Source organism: Scyliorhinus torazame, chromosome X (assembly GCF_047496885.1).
Source record: "Scyliorhinus torazame isolate Kashiwa2021f chromosome X, sScyTor2.1, whole genome shotgun sequence".
Lineage (NCBI taxonomy): Eukaryota > Metazoa > Chordata > Chondrichthyes > Carcharhiniformes > Scyliorhinidae > Scyliorhinus > Scyliorhinus torazame.
In genome coordinates, this window is record NC_092738.1 from 41,021,576 (window position 1) to 41,041,810 (window position 20,235).

Genomic DNA, 20,235 nt, shown 5'->3' on the forward strand with positions numbered 1-20,235 from the left:
ACCAAGGGCAATTTGGACATTAAGGGCAATTTATCATTGGCCAATTCACCTAACCCACACATCTTTGGACTGTGGGAGGAAACCGGAGCACCCGGAGGAAACCCACGCACACACGGGGAGGATGTGCAGACTCCGCACAGACAGTGACCCAAGCCGGAATCGAACCTGGGACCCTGGAGCTGTGAAGCAATTGCGCTATCCACAATGCTACCATGCTGCCCTTGAGAACAAATAAATCTACACTATATCATTTTACCTTAATCCATGTACCTATCCAATAGCTGCTTGAAGGTCCCTAATGTTCCCGACTCAACTACTTCCACAGGCAGTGCATTCCATGCCCCCACTACTCTCTGGGTAAAGAACCTACCTCTGATATCCCTCCTATATCTTCCACCTTTCACCTTAAATTTATGTCCCCTTGTAATGGTTTGTTCCACCCGGGGAAAAAGTCTCTGACTGTCTATCTATTCCCCTGATCATCTTATAAACCTCTATCAAGTCGCCCCTCATCCTTCTCCGTTCTAATGAGAAAAGGCCGAGCACCCTCAATCTTTCCTCGTAAGACCTACTCTCCATTCCAGGCAACATCCTGGTAAATCTTCTTTGCACCTTTTCCAAATCTTCCACATCCTTCCTAAAATGAGGCGACCAGAACTGTACACAGTACTCCAAATGTGGCCTTACCAAAGTTTTGTACAGCTGCATCATCACCTCACGGCTCTTAAATTCAATCCCTCTGTTAATGAACGCGAGCACACCATAGGCCTTCTTCACAGCTCTATCCACTTGAGTGGCAACTTTCAAAGATGTATGAACATAGACCCCAAGATCTCTCTGCTCCTCCACATTGCCAAGAACTCTACCGTTAACCCTGTATTCCGCATTCATATTTGTCCTTCCAAATAGGACAACCTCACACTTTTCAGGGTTAAACTCCATCTGCCACTTCTCAGCCCAGCTCTGCATCCTATCTATGTCTCTTTGCAGCCGACAACAGCCCTCCTTACTATCCACAACTCCACCAATCTTCGTATCGTCTGCAAATTTACTGACCCACCCTTCAACTCCCTCATCCAAGTCATTAATGAAAATCACAAACAGCAGAGGACCCAGAACTGATCCCTGCGGTACGCCACTGGTAACTGGGCTCCAGGCTGAATATTTGCCATCCACCACCACTCTCTGACTTCTATCGGTTAGCCAGTTCGTTATCCAACTGGCCAAATTTCCCACTACCCCATGCCTCCTTACTTTCTGCATAAGCCTACCATGGGGAACTTTCTCAAATGCCTTACTAAAATCCATGTACAATACATCCACTGCTTTACCTTCATCCACATGCTTGGTCACCTCCTCAAAGAATTCAATAAGATTTGTAAGGCAAGACCTACCCCTCACAAATCTGTGCTGACTATCCCTAATCAAGCAGTGTCTTTCCAGATGCTCAGAAATCCTATCCTTCAGTACCCTTTCCATTACTTTGCCTACCACCGAAGTAAGACTAACTGGCCTGTAATTCCCAGGGTTATCCCTAGTCACTTTTTTGAGCAGGGGCACGACATTCGCCACTCTCCAATCCCCTGGTACCACCCCTGTTGACAGTGAGGACGAAAAGATCATTGCCAACGGCTCTGCAATTTCATCTCTTGCTTCCCATAGAATCCTTGGATATATCCCGTCAGGCCCAGGGGACTTGTCTATCCTCAAGTTTTTCAAAATGCCCAACACATCTTCCTTCCTAACAAGTATTTCCTCGAGCTTACCAATCTGTTTCACACTGTCCTCTCCAACAATATCGCCCCTCTCATTTGTAAATACAGAAGAAAAGTACTCGTTCAAGACCTCTCCTATCTCTTCAGACTCAATACACAATCTCCCGCTACTGTCCATGATCGGACCTACCCTCGCTCTAGTCATTCTCATATTTCTCACATATGTGTAAAAGGCCTTGGGGTTTTCCTTGATCCTACCCGCCAAAGATTGTTCATGCCCTCTCTTAGCTCTCCTAATCCCTTTCTTCAGTTCCCTCCTGGCTATCTTGTATCCCTCCAATGCCCTGTCTGAACCTTGTTTCCTCAGCCTTACATAAGTCACCTTTTTCCTCTTAACAAGACATTCAACCTCTCTTGTCAACCATGGTTCCCTCACTCGACCATCTCTTCCCTGCCTGACAGGGACATACATATCAAGGACACTTAGCACCTGTTCCTTGAACAAGTTCCACATTTCACTTGTGTCCTTCCCTGCCAGCCTATGTTCCCAACTTATGCACATCAATTCTTGTCTGACAACATCGTATTTACCCTTCCCCCAATTGTAAACCTTGCCCTGTTGCACGTACCTATCCCTCTCCATTACTAAAGTGAAAGTCACAGAATTGTGGTCACTATCTCCAAAATGCTCCCCCACTAACAAATCTATCACTTGCCCTGGCTCATTACCCAGTACTAAATCCAATATTGCCCCTCCTCTGGTCGGACAATCTACATACTGTGTTAGAAAAGCTTCCTGGACACACTGCACAAACACCACCCCATCCAAACTATTTGATCTAAAGAGTTTCCACTCAATATTTGGGAAGTTAAAGTCGCCCATGACTACTACCCTATGACTTCTGCACCTTTTCAAAATCTGTTTCCCAATCTGTTCCTCCACATATCTGCTACTATTGGGGGGCCTATAGAAAACTCCTAACAAGGTGACTGCTCCTTTCCTATTTCTGACTTCAACCCATACTACCTCAATAGGGTGATACTCCTCGAACTGCCTTTCTGCAGCTGTTATACTATCTCTAATTAATAATGCCACCCCCCCACCTCTTTTACCACCCTCCCTAATCTTATTGAAACATCTATAACCAGGGACCTCCAACAACCATTTCTGCCCCTCTTCTATCCAAGTTTCCGTGATGGCTACCACATCGTAGTCCCAAGTACCGATCCATGCCTTAAGTTCACCCATCTTATTCCTGATGCTTCTTGCGTTGAAGTATACACACTTCAACCCATCTCCGTGCCTGCAAGTACTCTCCTTTGTCAGTGTTCCCTTCCCCACTGCCTCATTACACGCTTTGGCGTACTGAATATCGGCTACCTTAGTTGCTGGACTACAAATCCGGTTCCCATTCCCCTGCCAAATTAGTTTAAACCCTCCCGAAGAGTACTAGAAAACCTCCCTCCCAGGATATTGGTGCCCCTCTGGTTCAGATGCAACCCGTCCTGCTTGTACAGGTCCCACCTTCCCCAGAATGCGCTCCAATTATCCAAATACCTGAAGCCCTCCCTCCTACACCATTCCTGCAGCCACGTGTTCAACTGCACTCTCTCCCTATTCCTAGCCTCGCTATCACGTGGCACCGGCAACAAACCAGAGATGACAACTCTGTCTGTCCTGGCTTTTAACTTCCAGCCTAACTCCCTAAACTTGTTTATTACCTCCACACCCCTTTTCCTACCTATGTCGTTGGTACCAATGTGCACCACGACTTCTGGCTGCTCCCCCTCCCCCTTAAGGATCCTGAAGACACGATCCGAGGCATCCCTGGCACTGGCACCCGGGAGGCAACATACCTTCCGGGAGTCTCGCTCGCGACCACAGAATCTCCTATGTATTCCCCTAACCATTGAATCTCCTACAACTATTGCTTTTCTATTCTCCCCCCTTCCCTTATGAGCCCCAGAGCCAGACTCAGTGCCAGAGACCTGGCCGCTAGGGCCTTCCCCCGGTAGGTCATCCCCCCCCAACAGCATCCAAAATGGTATACTTGTTTTGAAGGGGAACGGCCACGAGGGATCCCTGCACTTTCTGCCTGTTTGTTTTTTTCCCCCTGACTGTAACCCAGCTATTCTTGTCCTGTACCTTGGGTGTGGTTACCTCCTTGTAACTCTTCTCAATCACCCCCTCTGCCTCCCGGATGATCCGAAGTTCATCCAGCTTCAGCTCCAGTTCCCTAACACGGTCTTTGAGGAGCTGAAGTTGGGTGCACTTCCCGCAGGTATAGTCAGTGGGGACACCGGTGGTATCCCTCACCACCCACATCCTACAGGAGGAGCATGTAACTGGCCTAGCCTCCATCCCCTCTTACCTGACAGAATATAGCTGCCCTGTGGACTAACTAGATCTCCGCCCTCCTACTCTGCTCCCAGTCAGCTACACTTTCTGTAAACTCCTGGCTCTCTTCGCACTCTTTGCGGAAATGTCGGAAACAAAATGAAAGGAGCACCTTACTCCCTCCTCACCTAACTCCCTCGGTCACCAAACTCTTACTATAGCACTCAAATGCACCAAATTCAGCACTCCCTCGGTCACCAAACTCTTACTATAGCACTCAAAAAGCACCAAATTCAGCACTCCCTCGGTCACCAAACTCTTACTATAGCACTCAAATGCACCAAATTCAGCACTCTGTGCAAACAAAATCTGCACTGTAGGGGATCACTTTTATACTGTGAATCTAGCCTCTGAAAACTGGCCTAATCCAATTAACTAATTAACAAGCTCCAGCTGCAAGTGCCTACAAGTAGAAGCCTGTTTAAAGCTTATTGAAAATTCACCTTCTTCTAAACCAAACAGCAACTTTTAAGTTAATTAACTAAATAAAAGAAAGACTAAACTTTAGATAAAAATGAAGCCTTATACTCCCTCGGTCACCAAACTCTTTAAACAGACCAAAGAGATTAGGAGGGGTTATTGGGTTACGGGGATAGGGTGGAAGTGAGGGCTTAAGTGGGCAGACTCGATGGGCCGAATGGCCTTCTGCACTGTATGTTCTATGTTCTAATTGGCAGAGAGAGAGAGAGTGAGATAGAGAGAGATAGAGAGAGGAGCTCAGCTAGGCTCAGAGCCACCCCTTCCGAAAAAGCAACAAGCAAACCATTTTGCCATCTAGTTTCGCTATTTATGAAGGGATTCTCTCAGGTTGACACATGTTCCTGTAGAACTTAGTTCAAGTGTTATGTCAAACCAAAATGAAAGAGCACTCACTTCAAAGTAGGTATCGATGTACTCGGAGACGATATGCTCTGATTTAGGTTTGTTCTGGCAATAAACCACGTACATGTGTAACCGTCTTTCCTGGAAAATAATACTTAAATATTAACTACAGACAAGAACACACACACACACAGACAGACCCCACACATCCTCTTAACACACATCAAACACATTCGTTCCCAGTACTGCGCGGAGCCCAATTATACTCCTCCTTCTCTACTGATTACGCTTGCATTCGCGACAATGTGCGCATGCCCGAGTCGCCGATTGCAACGCCGCTGGACCAAGCTGTCCGAGACGCTTGGCAAAGCCTTATCAAGGCGCCTTGGCAGTTGGCGCATGAATAATATGGGAGTGTGCGCCATGGCGACCCCTCTACCAAGTAAAATGGACCGAGAGAGGCAGCAACCCGGGTTGGTGGACACTGATCACGAGCTGATGGAGCATTTTCTCCAACTGGGAGCTCATCCCGAGAATCTGCAGACCGAATGAGATGTGCACCAGGGCAAAGGGGTAGGAGGCATTTTGACTTGAGGAAAGGAGCAAGGGCAAGGGGGAAAAGGAACGGCAGGGTTATGGATGACTAGGAAAGATAATCAGCGAGGATAACTATCCTTAGTCCAGCCAGAATTCATGTGGGACTGACGTTAAACAGTGCGAGCACAGCACCCGCCAACACATCCCTTGGAATACTGATCATCTGCAGCAAGACAACGGCTTAGGGATCACCAGAAACTGAAAGTTGCCACCCAGGTTGAGAGGGTTGTTAAGAAGGCGTACGGTGTGTTAGCTTTTATTGGTAGAGGGATTGAGTTTCGGAGCCATGAGGTCATGTTGCAGCTGTACAAAACTCTGGTGCGGCCGCATTTGGAGTATTGCGTGCAATTCTGGTCGCCGCATTATAGGAAGGATGTGGAAGCATTGGAAAGGGTGCAGAGGAGATTTACCAGAATGTTGCCTGGTATGGAGGGAAAATCTTATGAGGAAAGGCTGAGGGACTTGAAGCTGTTTTCGTTAGAGAGAAGAAGGTTAAGAAGTGACTTAATTGAGGCATACAAGATGATCAGAGGATTGGATAGGGTGGACATTGAGAGCCTTTTTCCTCGGATGGTGATGTCCAGCATGAGGGGACATAGCTTTAAATTGAGGGGAGATAGATATAGGACAGATGTCAGAGGTAGGTTCTTTACTCAGAGAGTAGTAAGGGCGTGGAATGCCCTGCCTGCAACAGTAGTGGACTCGCCAACACTAAGGACATTCAAATGGTCATTGGATAGACATATGGATGATAAGGGAATAGTGTAGATGGGCTTTCGAGTGGTTTCACAGGTCGGCGCAACATGGAGGGCCGAAGGGCCTGTGCTGCGCTGTAATGTTCTATGTTCTATGTTTGGTGTCGATGCAATGCTTAACGCGTGTCCTCTGGCGGCTATTTTTAGAGCTGTGTCCGGTTATTTTAATGGGTTCCAATAAAACAGTGCAAAATGGAATTTTAGACAGGGGGATAAAGCATTCATCCCCGAATAGACGCACAGGCTAACTTCAAGACCAAGTCCGCTTGATGTATGAGCTGCATAGGAATAGGAGGAGGAGCCATATCTTGCCCTGCGATGTGATCATGGCTCATCTGTATCTGAATTACAGATACCACATATTGTTGCGGCGATTGTCATTCTGTGCACACGGTCACATCCATTGGAGGAAATGTTGGCCTCCAATGGTTGAGTCAAGTTGACCAGCTGATGGATGTCCCGCAAGGTGATGCTCCTTATTATTGGCTGCAATACTGAAAGAGCAGTTGTATCATATTCCATCACCCACTAAAAGAGACTTGCGAATGAGGCAGGGGCAGTGCTGTTGGCCAAGAATGACTTGGTCTGTGCTGGATTGAAGTACAGCACATTGAAGGTCCATGAGGAGACACTTACCTATTTGTACCTCTAGGGGCCACCGTTCGAAAGGAGGGGGCTTCTGTATGAGTGGAACGTTGTGTCTAATTCACTGATCACTATGGCGATTAAGGGTAGGTAGGGGTAGATGGATTTGACTTTGACTCAATCACAAAGGGAGTGTGGCCCTCAACTAACCTCTGTCTTTGAGACAATTGTACCTTCAGTGTTTATCATACTGGGCAGTGTCTTGAGCTCATTAAGATACGCTGTGGGTGAAGATCTCACATAACTTTCCTCTGGTGCACACGTGGTGACACAATCAAGTTGTCCACCCCCCAAGTAATAATAATTGGCTTCAGGGTGTTGTCATGTGAGAGTACCTTTAAGACATCGATGTTTAAGCAATGTACCTTTAAAAAAAACAATGATGTCAGAGAGTGGGTGGAGCTGGGCTTTAGATCAGTTTTTAGTTTCAGTTTGAAAAAGAGCTTGTGTGTGTCTGTGTGTTTCCAGGGAGCTGCAGTTTGGAGGAAAAGAGCTTGGGGAGTGTCTGTGTTTTGTAGTGAGCTGGATTTGCTGTGATCTCTGCCATGAAAGGCCATCTCTGGATCATTTGGGTGATTTAAACTTATAATAGTAAAGCCTTTAACCTGATGTGATTCTGTTTAAAGGTGTTAAGTCTCTTGGAAGTTTGAAGGAACATTTTGAGGAATTATTTACTGTTGCAATATTTTCTGAGTTATCTTTGAAGTAAGGGGTGTTAAGAGATCCAATGTTTATTTAAGATGTTAAGTTGAGTTCATGGAATAAACAGTGTTTTGTGTTTAAAAACCCACGTGTCCATAATTGTAATCCCACACCTAGGGAACAAGCCGTGTGCTCGGAAAAGCAACAAATCTATTAAAGGGAGAGGTTGGTTGAACTCCATGATACATTTTGGGGTTCTGAAAACGCCTCGCCCAGAACAATGTATGAACGAGATGACCATGAGTACGAGCCGATCGGTCAGGTTCTCCACTCGTAGGCCAAGTTGTTCTTTTGGGTGAAATGATTCTGAGTTCTCTTCTTCCTATATCCTTTTGAGAAACATTATGGGCAGGATTTGGGGGTTTTCATCGCGGCCCCAACATCCAATTTTCCCTGGATTGGCCAATTGGTGATCAGAGGGCACATTTGCTGTCCAATTAAGGCTGCCGTGTAGACTCTCGAAGCTGGAGGACCAATTGGAGGCCCTCCAGCAAGGAAGGAGCTGCAGCCTGCCATTGGGGGTAAGGGAGAAAGAGAGAGAGGGCACTTCCATCTTGAGCAGGACATGCTGTTGAATGGAAACATGCCCAGAGCTGATAGGCAGTCATTGTGGATGGGGTGGAAAATTCCATGTCAGCCTCTGTTATTTGGCCTTTAACATACCATAATTGGTTATCTTGCAAGGCAGATAGCCCGTTAGGGCCCAATTATGCCAGGGCAGCAGGATGGTGCTGGCCAAGCATGCTGGCCGCCTGGGTGAAGTTACACACCTGCCCACCTCCATTCTCAACCCCTTTAAGAAGGCCTATGGTGTGCTAGCGTTCATTAACAGAGGGATTGAATTTAAGAGCCGTGAGGTGATGATGCAGCTGTACAAAACTTTGGTAAGGCCACATTTGGAGTACTGTGTACAGTTCTGGTCGCCTCATTTTAGGAAGGATGTGGAAGCTTTGGAAAAGGTGCAAAGAAGATTTACCAGGATGTTGCCTGGAATGGAGAGTAGGTCTTACGAGGAAAGGTTGAGGGTGCTTGGCCTTTTCTCATTAGAACGGAGAAGGATGAGGGGCGACTTGATAGAGGTTATAAGATGATCAGGGGAATAGATAGAGTAGACAGTCAGAGACCTTTTCCCCGGGTGGAACAAACCATTACAAGGGGACATAAATTTAAGGTGAATGGTGGAAGATATAGGGGGGATGTCAGAGGTAGGTTCTTTACCCAGAGAGTAGTGGGGGCATGGAATGCACTGCCTGTGGAAGTAGTTGAGTGGGAAACATTAGGGACCTTCAAGCAGCTATTGGATAAGTACATGGATTACGGTAGAATGATACAGTGTAGATTAATTTATTCTTAAGGGCAGCACGGTAGCCTTGTGGATAGCGCAATTGCTTCACAGCTCCAGGGTCCCAGGTTCGATTCCGGCTTGGGTCACTGTCTGTGCGGAGTCTGCACATCCTCCCCGTGTGTGCGTGGGTTTCCTCCGGGTGCTCCGGTTTCCTCCCACAGTCCAAAGATGTGCAGGTTAGGTGGATTGGCCATGATAAATTGCCCTTCGTGTCCAAAATTGCCCTTAGTGTTGGGTTGGGTAGGGTTACTGGGTTATGGGGATAGGGTGGAGGTGTTGACCTTGGGTAGGGTGTTCTTTCCAAGAGCCGGTGCAGACTCGATGGGCCGAATGGCCTCCTTCTGCACTGTAAATTCTATGATAATCTATGATTAATCCAGGACAAAGGTTCGGCGCGGCGTCGTGGGCCGAAGGGCCTGTTCTGTGCTGTATTTTTCTGTGTTCTATGTTCATACTATGCCCCATTTTAGCTAGACTGAACTACTTGTCAGCATACAAGGTAATTGTCCGCTATGGCACTGACGTATGATGATTCAATTTGTAGCTCATTAAATATCAAAATTGAAAAAAACAAATGAAAAGAAATGTGATGGAAGTCCTTGCGTTTCCAGTTAGATAACCCCTCTCCTTTCCCTATCAATAGTAATGTTAACTCCTTGCTGGAAATCACTTCTCAGCTTAATCCATGGAGATTCTGCTCCCTTAACAACCCCGTTTTACAACTTTTGACTATTTACTAAGCTATACGCTTCAAAAGCTTTCCCCCCAATCAGCGCCATTCTACATTGGTACTCCATCAAAGGGGCAGTGCTGAAGTCCAGGAATACAAAATATAGTGCATGAGACATAGGGGCAGAATTAGGCCATTCAGCCCATCGAGTCTGCTCCGTCATCTATCATGGCTGATAGACAGGGGCAGCATGGTAGCACAGTGGTTAGCACTGTCACTTCACAGCTCCAGGGTCCCAGGTACGATTCCCTGCTGGGTCACTGTCTGTGCGGAGTCTGCACGTTCTCCCCGTGTCTGCGTGGGTTTCCTCCGGGTGCTCCGGTTTCCTCCTACAGTCCAAAGATGTGCAGGTTAGGTGGATTGGCCATGATAAATTGTCCATTAGTGTCCAAAGATGTGCAGGTTAGGTGGACTGGCCATGCTAAATTGTCCCTTAGTGTCCAAAAATGTGAAGGTTAGGTGGATTGGCCATGCTAAATTGTCCCTTAGTGTCCAAAAATGTGAAGGTTAGGTGGATTGGCCATGTTAAATTGTCCCTTAGTGTCCAAAGATGTACAGGTCAGGCGGACTGGCCATGTTAAATTGTCCCTTAGTGTCCAAAGATGTACAGGTTAGGTGGATTGGCCATGATAAATTGTCCCTTAATGTCCAAAGATGTGCAGGTTAGGTGGATTGGCCATGTTAAATTGTCCCTTAGTGTCCAAAGATGTGCAGGTTAGGTGGATTGACCATGTTAAATTGTCCCTTAGTGTCCAAAGAGGTGCAGGTTAGGTGGATTGGCCATGCTAAATTGTCCCTTAATGTCCAAAGATGTGCAGGTTAGGTGGATTGGCCATGTTAAATTGTCCCTTAGTGTCCAAAGATGTACAGGTTAGGTGGATTGGCCATGATAAATTGTCCCTTAGTGTCCAAAGATGTGCAGGTTAGGTGGATTGGCCATGATAAATTGTCCCTTAATGTCCAAAGATGTACAGGTTAGGTGGATTGGCCATGTTAAATTGTCCCTTAGTGTCCAAAGATGTGCAGGTTAGGTGGATTGGCCATGATAAATTGTCCCTTAGTGTCCAAAGATGTGCAGGTTAGGTGGATTGACCATGATAAATTGTCCCTTCGTGTCCAAAGATGTGCAGGTTAGGTGGATTGGCCATGTTAAATTGTCCCTTCGTGTCCAAAGATGTGCAGGTTAGGTGAATTGGCCATGATAAATTGTCCCATAGTGTCCAAAGATGTACAGGTTAGGTGGATTGGCCATGCTAAATTGTCCCTTAGTGTCCAAAGATGTACAGGTTAGGTGGATTGGCCATGCTAAATTGTCCCTTAGTGTCCAAAGATGTACAGGTTAGGTGGATTGGCCATGATAAATTGTCCCTTAGTGTCCAAAAATGTGAAGGTTAGGTGGATTGGCCATGTTAAATTGTCCCTTAGTGTCCAAAGATGTGCAGGTTAGGTGGATTGGCCATGTTAAATTGTCCCTTAGTGTCCAAAGATGTGCAGGTTAGGTGGATTGGCCATGATAAATTGTCCCTTAGTGTCCAAAGATGTGCAGGTTAGGTGGATTGGCCATGTTAAACTGCTCTTCGTGTCCAAAAAGGCTAGGTGAGGTTACAGGGAAAGGGTGGAGGTGTGGGGCTTAAGTGGGGTGCTCTTTCCAAGGGCCGGTGCAGACTCGATGGGCCAAATGGCCTCCTTCTGCTCTGTAAATTCTATGATTCTATGTTCTAAGATGTGTGGAGAGATCAGTTCAGTCCATAAGAGGGTCATTTAGGAGTCTGGTAACAGCGGGGAAGAGGCTGTTTTTGAACCTGTTAGTTCCTGCCTTAACAGTAAAAAGGATTACCAGTGTTGTAAATGTGATGAATGATATCTGTGTACACATGTACCTTTAATGCGTAGGCCCCTTTAAGACCAGGTTTGGAACCCTGGGGCTCTCCGGCTCCGCCCCCAGGAAGCTGTATATAAGGTTACGTTCAGTGGTCAGCGTGCAGTGAGCACACTTCTCGGCAGCTGTCTGGTTCTCTGGTAATTAAAGCCTTTGGATTATCAATCTCCTCTCTTGAGTCGTAATTGAGGGTATCGCAGCGTGCAGGTCCACAGATCCTTAAAACTGGCAGCACATGTGGAAATGGTGGTAAAGAAAGCATATGGCATGCTTGCCTTCATAGGACGGGGCATCAAGGATAAAAGCTCGAAAATTATGTCACAGTTATATAGAACGTTGGTTAGGCAACTTTTGGAATACTGAGTCCAGGGGCTGTTTTAGCACAGGATTAAATCGCTGGCTTTGAAAGCAGACCAAGGCAGGCCAGCAGCACGGTTCAATTCCCGTTCCAGCCTCCCCGAACAGGCGCCGGAATGTGGCGACTAGGGGCTTTTCACAGTAACTTCATTTGAAGCCTACTTGTGACAATAAGCGATTTTCATTTCATTTCAATTCTGGTCACTGCACTACCAGAAGGACGTGGAGGCTTTGGAGAAAGTACAGAAAAGGTTTACCAGGATGTTGCCTGGTATGGAGGGTATTAGCTATGAGGAGAGATTGAATAAACGGGGATTGTTCTCCCGAGAGAGACGGAGGCTGAGGGGCGACCTGATAGAGGTTTATAAAATTATTAGGGGTATAGATAGGGTGAACAGCTGGAGGCTTTTTCCCAGGGCGGAAATGACAATTACAAGGGGGCACAAGTTCAAGGTGAGGGGGGAAAGGTTCAGTGGAGGTGGTGGTGGCCTGGAATGCACGGCCCAGTGAGGCGGTTGAGGCAGATACGTTAGCGACCTTTCAGACTTATCTGGACAGGCACATGAACAGACGGGGTACAGAAGGATACAGGCGGTTGGTCGAGATAGGACACGTGATCAGCGCAGGCTTGGAGGGCCGAAGAGCCTGTTCCTGTGCTATATTGTTCTTTGTTCACAGTATATTTATTTAAAACAGGAAATGAAATATTAAGAGCAGATCGCGCTTCTCTCTTGAGATGCTGAATCATGTTCAGGGATGGTTTGTTGAGAGTTCAGCCAATTTATGGCTATTGTCTGTTTTTCACATGGGCCTAGACATGTGTCAGCAGCCTGGACTGCCAATATAGACAACCAATCTTGCCCTTGCCAGCCATCCAAACATGGTGTGCCTTTTTAGCAGGAATGATTGGATAGTCATCAGGAACAGCAGCTGATTTACTTGCCTCCTTCAAACACGTGTTCTTGAGGCCCTGCGGCTACCCCCCTCCCAGTTCAGAGATGCTGGGATAACATGGAGCACTGCCAAACCCAGCCTGACTGAGGTGAATTAATTAAACACAGACACAGGCCTGAACGTTTGGATCATGTCAAGATCGGGAATCGAGGCAGACACGGCCTGAGAATTTCAAGGCAAGCCAGTGAGCTGGCTTCCCAATCTCGTTCCTGAAATCAACTATTTTCCTGGCTTCGGGGTCCAGGAAAGCTGCTTGCTGCCACGAGGCAGGCAGCCAATTAGACCCATTGAGAGCCATGCTCAAAGTAGGTAAAGAAGGTAGAATGGGATTTCGCAGCTGGCCTCCAGTTTCCTAATGCAACGACGGGGCAGATGCTTTGAGGCAGGCACCCAGTAGTAGGCTGGGTTGCCAGTGTTCCAGACAGGGAGACAGATCCTGGGGGCAGCACGGTAGCACAGTGGTTAGCACAGTTGCTTCACAGCTCCAGGGTCCCAGGTTCGATTCCCACTGGGTCGCTGTCTGTGTGGAGTCTGAACGTTCTCCCCGTGTCTGTGTGGGTTTCCTCCCACAGTCCAAAGATGTGCAGGTTAGGTGGATTGGCCATGATAAATTGTCCCATAGTGTCCAAAATTGTGCAGGTTAGGTGGATTGGCCATGATAAATTGTCCCATAGTGTGCAAAATTGTGCAGGTTAGGTGGATTGGCCGTGTTAAATTGTCCCATAGTGTCCAAAATTGTGCAGGTTAGGTGGATTGGCCATGATAAATTGTCCCTTAGTGTCCAAAGATGTGCAGGTTAGGTGGATTGACCATGTTAAATTGTCCCTTAGTGTCCAAAGATGTGCAGGTTAGGTGGATTGGCCATGATAAATTGTCCCTCAGTGTCCAAAATTGCCCTTAGTGTTGGTTGAATGGGGTTACTGGGTTATGGGGATATGGTCGTGTGGGCTTGGGTCGGGTGCTCTTTCCAAGAGCCGGTGTAAGACTCAATGGGCCGAATGGCCTCCTTCTGCACTGTAAATTCTATGAATCTGTGAATCCTCCCTGGCCTGTCTCTGTGTGGGTAGATCTACAGGCCACCCTGTTGACGGGCATTTTCCCAGCACCCAATAATGGTGACCTGCCTGCTTCTCATGTTTGTTTTAATTACATTTTTAGGAAGTGACCTTCTTGTTGAAGTACCCTCTCAGTTACTTACCTTGTACTACAGCTGGGGCTTCTCTGAAGCTCGAAGCCCTCTGGTTGACCCTCTAACCTCAAAAGCCTGCCCGTCACCCTTAATTGGACAAGGATCCAGTCGCCATGCAAATTAACGGGGTGCCCTCCGCAAAATTTGATTTTAATTAGGTCACCATCAAAGGTGGGTGCATGACTCAAATACAGACCCAACTCCTGTTCCCTGCCTCTGTGAAAGCAATTCATCCCTGGGAGTCATGTGACCTGACTGGCTTGTAAGGAATGTTTGACGTACTGGTTGCTTGATAATTCCACCTTTATCAGGAAATAGATCAGGCCACAGATGGGGGCCCCCCTCTCATGAGGTCTCTGCCCTGACAACGGACATGCTGATGTGACCATATTTGGCACAGGAGAGTTCAGAGTTTGTTGCTGGAGATCTGATAGCTTCCCTTTCCGTTTGCTTTTCATTTCCTTTCTCCTCATCGGTGAGTGTCCGTTTTCACCGAACCCTATCTGCCGGGAGCTCATCTCCATCTCACACCAGTGAGGTGGCATCTTTTGTCTCAGCATTGCCTGGTCCATTAGCCAGCAGACACATGTGCTCAATTGGGAATCCAGATGTGGCTTCTGATCAGTGAATACAAAACATCCAACGTTTTGTTACCAGAGGTGCCAATAGACAGAGTTGCTGGATCTCATAGAAGGAGAGATGGGTGCCTTCCCACATGTTGTCCAGGCCAACATTCTACCCCCCAATCTACGCCGCCAAAACCTTGTTGCTCTTTGTCGCTGGGAGCAGAATAGCTGTTGACAAAATTCATAGCGTTTCAAGAATAATTCATTGTACATGATATGTTTTGACACGTGGCACCAAGATATGTTGCTGGATTTACACAAGGCAGTCCATTGAAAAGAGGAGTGGAATTTGTTGTGGATGGCATGGCAACTTAGCAGTCCATCTTACACTCTGCCCATTTTTAATTTCCAGCAATGGGTGTAAAGCAGGTGCCCAATGCCAGTACCACCCACTGATGTATTTCAAAATGTCATAACTGTGACCTTTCATTGACTCGTTGTCTGCATCTTGGGTAGGGTTGCCAACTCCGCTTGGCCGCCGTACTGGAGGTGTTATCACATGACCTCCTGCCTCCAGTTGCCCCTCCCCCATTGGTTGCCCGACATGTCCATCTTTGCGGTGTCTCACCTCCCAATGGGCAAATTAAAAGATTCTTTTTACCGGATTAGATGATTCTTAGTCAGATTTCTCCCCCCTCCTCTCTGATATTTTTTACAACTGTGAAGAGAAAGAAAAATGAAGAAAAGAAACCCTCCAATTTTATTTCAATATCCCGATGATTTTCCTCCTGGGATTTTATTCCTGGATATTAACCTTCAATTCCTGGGGAATCCAGGACAATCCTCGAGGGTTGGCAACCCTGCCGGTAATCCAGGAGTCTCAGGGAAGAAGGGAAGTAAATCCGAGCATATGTACAGAAGGTGAATGAGTGAATGTGTCCCATTATTGGAGCATAGCCCCTATCCCTGGACATCGTTCTTGCTCCCAGAGGCCAGTGCTGCAGCTTGTTGACGCTGTGTCATTAGACCAGCGGTATTCATTCGATAAACAGCAAGGGAACATTTTAATCAGGCCGCAATTTACAAATTACTTCACGATTCACTGCAATTTAATTATTTCAGAAAAAGTTTTGTGTATAAAACACAGAGTGTGATTATAAAAGATAAACATATTAGTGCACCAATTGTACTGTTCCTAATTGTTTAATAATTTACACTTTAAAACGTAGGAAACTCTTTCCACTTACCTCCTGCTCGCCTGTTGTCCCACTCGCTGCGTCCCTCTCTGACCCTCCAACCCCCCTCACTACCTCCCTCCAAACCCGCACCTCACTACCTCCCTCCAAAACCCGCCCCATCACCTCCCTCCAAAACCCTCCCCCTCACCACCTCCATCCAAAACCTTCCCCCTCACCTCCCTCAAAACCCTCCCCTCACCTCCCTCCAACCCCTCACCTCCCTCCAAACCCTCCCCCTCACCACCTCCCTCCAAAACCCTCCCCCTCACCTCCCTCCAAACCCTCCCCCTCACCTCCCTCCAAAACTCTCCCCCTCACCTCCCTCCAAAACCCTCCCCCTCACCTCCCTCAAAACCCTCCCCCTCACCTCCCTCAAAACCCTCCCCTCACCTCCCTCCAAAACTCACCCCCTCACCTTCCTCAAAACCCTCCCCCTCACCTCCCTCCAAAACCCTCCCCCTCACCTCCCTCCAAACCCTCCCCTCACCTCCCTCCAAAACCGTCACCTCCCTCCAAAACCCTCCCCCTCACCTCCCTCCAAAATCCTCCCCCTCCCCAAAGTGTGGACAAGAGGGAGGGAGAGGGGGCGAGAGGGTGGGTGGGTAAGTGGGAGGGTCGGCGAGCAGGGCACAGGGCAAGTGGTCTGACTGCCCCCATATCGATACCCCTTGCACACATCTCTGGGACTTCAGAGGCGAGGGGTGATATGACAAAAGGAGGGAATGTGATGTTGTACGAAATGGCATGATGGGAAAACTGGTCAACTATTCGGTACAATGTAAGAAAAGCTGACCTAGCCACTTCAATGTACCAGAGCCCTTTGTAAGGAATACTTATCTAGCCATTTCAAAATGCCTGACCTCTGGAAATTCTGATAAGGCTAACTCGTCATAACCCAGGGCGGTATGAATAAGACAAGATAAGGGATGGATGAGTCTCCTCCGACCTTTTAATGTTCTATCAAAGGACAAGATAATGGTATGAGGGATAAGGCAAAGAGTCCGAGAACATCAACAGGTCAGCAGGTTTATGACATTGCTTCCGTTTCTACTTCCGATCGAATTCCTGGCTAAGCTGTAGTCACGCAATCTAGATAATGATAATGTATAAATACTGAGCTGATTCTCTGTGAAAGTGCGGTCTTGGGAAGGAATCAGCAGTGGTACTAACTGCTCTCTGACCTCAACTTTCAGCCATTACTGCATGCAGTCTTGTCGTAAATAAAGCCTTGTTATTTTGCCACAATGAGCGTTGTTGAATCTTTCTACTGCAGTCCAGAAGCAGGAAAATATTGACTTCTACAGCGCCCTGGCATCAAGGACGCAAGTTCTGCGATTTCACTATCCTCTGAAGTTCAAATCGCAGGGTTCATTTCGAAACTCTAACACTTTTGCACAGGAGCCCACAAGAAAAACTTAAATAACACAGAGAGGTGGAAACATTAATGAAAGATGGAGGTGGGGTTGTTTGAAGAATGCAAACAGACACACTGACGACTCACATGTTTTATGAAGAGCTCTGCTAGTCTCTCCGGCTCCTCTATGCATTTCTCCAGCTCCCCTAAGAAATAGCTGTGAATGGAAGACAGATAATTTAAAATAATAACCGCCCTACACACCAGCTCCCCCAGGATTCTCTCTGGCACAGCGTGTTGAAGCGATACATTCTACACTGTGAGATTAGATTTAACACCCGTGGGACGTGTTTCAAATGAATTAACAGATGTACGATTCGCTTGAGGTGCTGCATTGTGTTGCATTAATGTTGTACGGCTCACAATGTGGGCAAGCCAGCACTGGGTGCCAGCACCATTAGTCAAATGGTCCTCCATGTCAGGTTAACTCAGCTCCTTCACACAAGCAGAAGAATGGGAGGTGACATAAATCTCTTTGAGATGATGAAAGGTTGGATGGCGTAGGTGAAGGAATGTTTCCACTTGTCAGGGGAGGCCAACGCCCGTGGCCATTGATTGAAGATATCCACAAATAAATCAATTGGGAATTCAGGGGAAACCGCTCCATTCAGTCAACAACTGGAGTCAAACTGGCTGTGACAAGGAGTGCAATTTTACAGTTTCCCATCGGCCGGCTTGAAGGTGGTTGGAGGTGGGTGTGGGGGTGAGGTGTGACACGTGGCCGGCCTGCCGGCAGGCCTACACCCCCCCCACTGCCCCGACATGTCTCCCATTTTACGTGGGGTGGTGGAGGCATTAGTGACCCACTTGCCCTTGGGCCTACTGGGGGCTTGAAGGGGCTAATTAATGGTCAATCAGGGCCTCATTCCACCTCTGCCACTTTTACCCATGGCAGGGAGGGCCCATGCCAGATGGGGAGTGTGGCTGCCTTTACTGGGCGAGCTGGTTTGGGGCAAGTTGTGGAGGGGAGAACGTGCTTTGGTGGCCTTCTGTGCCCACTGTCACTCCCCTCACCCCCTGCACAAGGTCACCTTGCCCACCAGCCTCTCAAACCCTGCTCTCCCCTCCACCAATCCCCCTTTTCTGGGATCTGCCATCCAGGCCCTGCCGATAGGCCACACCTGACCGTCAGTCAGATGGGCCTCCATTATCTCCTCTTCTTTGGGGTCAGGCTTTCATACTGGCAGCGGCCACCACTCAAAGCTGTAGATTTTGTTGCAATTAACACGTATTTTTAATATCACATATATAGTTTTTGACCTAAAAAGGAGAGGGCCTTTGCTGAATGTTATTGAAAACGCTCTCTAATTTGCTGGATGGGAATTAATTGCTTCCATTTAGATATTTTAAAAGCTCCCACAGGCTGAGGACTATCAATTACTCCACGATTTTAAAAAAAAGTCTTAATTAATTTTTCTTTTTCTTTCCAAAAAGGAAGGTTTTGCCAAATAGCAACTGGAGGAATTATACTCGTCTTGATGCCCTTTTCAGTCAGAGGTGGCTCCAGTAAATTTAGAACTAACCAAATTCCTTCTAATTCTGCCCCAATCCCGTCTGTTCAAACTGGTGTTGCATTTCCACAGAAGGGAATAGGGATCTTAGAGCTCCCGCTTTGACAGTAACATTTTTGGCACTTTCAACGGTGCATTTTGCCTTGCTTTGCACAATTCTTTTGCCACAATTGACATTTTTAGCACCATCAGAATTCAAACTGGGGACCAAGGAACAAAGAACAAAGAAAATTACAGCTCAGGAACAGGCCCTTCGACCCTCCCAGCCTGCGCAAATCCAGATCCTTTATCTAAACCTGTCGCCTATTTTCCAAGGATCTACTTTCCTCTGTTCCCCGCCCGTTCATATATCTGTCTAGACGCATCTTAAATGATGCTATCGTGCCCGCCTCTACCACCTCCGCTGGCAAAGCGTTCCAGGCACCCACCACCCTCTGCGTAAAAAACTTTCCACGCACATCTCCCTGAAACTTTCCCTCTCTCACCTTGAAATCGTGACCCCTTGTAATTGACACCCCCACTCTTGGAAAAAGCTTGTTGCTATCCACCCTGTCCATACCTCTCAGAATTTTGTAGACAATCCTCTACATCGGGGAGACTAAACGCAGACTGGGTGACCGCTTTGGGGAACACCTTTGCTCAGTCGGCAAACATGACCCCCACCTTGCTGTCACATGTCATTCTAACTCACCATGTTGCTCCCACACCCACATGTCTGTCCTCGGCCTGCTGCAATGTTCCAGTGAAACCCAACGCAAACTGGAGGAACAACATCTCATCTTCCAATGAGGCACATTGCAGCCCTCAGGACTCAGCACTGAGTTCAACAGCTTTAGACTGCGACCTTTCTCCTCCTCCTTGGCCTTTGATACATCCCAATGGAAACCCATCCCCCGCCCTCCCCCATTGGACCATCTGTCACTTCTTCTCCAGTTTTGCTTTCACTGAACTTTATCCTCCCATGAACACATTCTGATATCTTTGCTTTATGCAACCACTATCACCTTGTCCTGCCATTAACACCTCCTCTGTCCTATGCCACTCATCCTTGTTGCAATCTCTCCTCGCTCCCACCAATCACTGACCTCCTACTCTGCTCCAGGTACTCCACCCTCTCTTAAACAGTATAAAATCGGTCACATTACATTCCTCCCTCTCTTTAACGCTGAGGAAGAATCACACGGACTCGAAACGTTAACTCTGTTTCTCTCTCCAAAGATGCTGCCAGGTTGCTGAGTTTATCCAGCATTTTCTGTTTTTGATTCTACAATGCTTCAGAAGCCGAATCATCAATCAGAAGTTGACACCAAGCCACGTAAAGAGATATTAGGACAGGTGACCAAATCCTTCGACAAAGCCTTTCAACAAGGCGACATTTGGGTTTTCCAAGGAATGAAGGAACAATGATTTAGCCACTT

At 47.3% G+C, this 20,235-nt stretch overlaps 1 protein-coding gene across 4 annotated transcripts in view; it reads right to left on the reverse strand.

Moving 5' to 3' along the window:
- The window catches only part of LOC140405356 (rho guanine nucleotide exchange factor 25-like), a 298,640-nt gene that overhangs the window by 42,837 nt on the left and 235,568 nt on the right, over positions 1–20,235 (reverse strand). For 3 of the 4 annotated variants that reach the window (XM_072493667.1, XM_072493665.1, XM_072493664.1), the window contains exons 6-7: positions 17,394–17,463; positions 4,987–5,076 (exon numbers count right to left, since the gene is read on the reverse strand). In XM_072493667.1, the coding sequence (XP_072349768.1) occupies positions 4,987–5,076; positions 17,394–17,463 (160 nt within the window). The remainder of the gene's footprint in view (positions 1–4,986; positions 5,077–17,393; positions 17,464–20,235) is intronic. The other variant, XM_072493666.1, reaches the window with a different exon arrangement.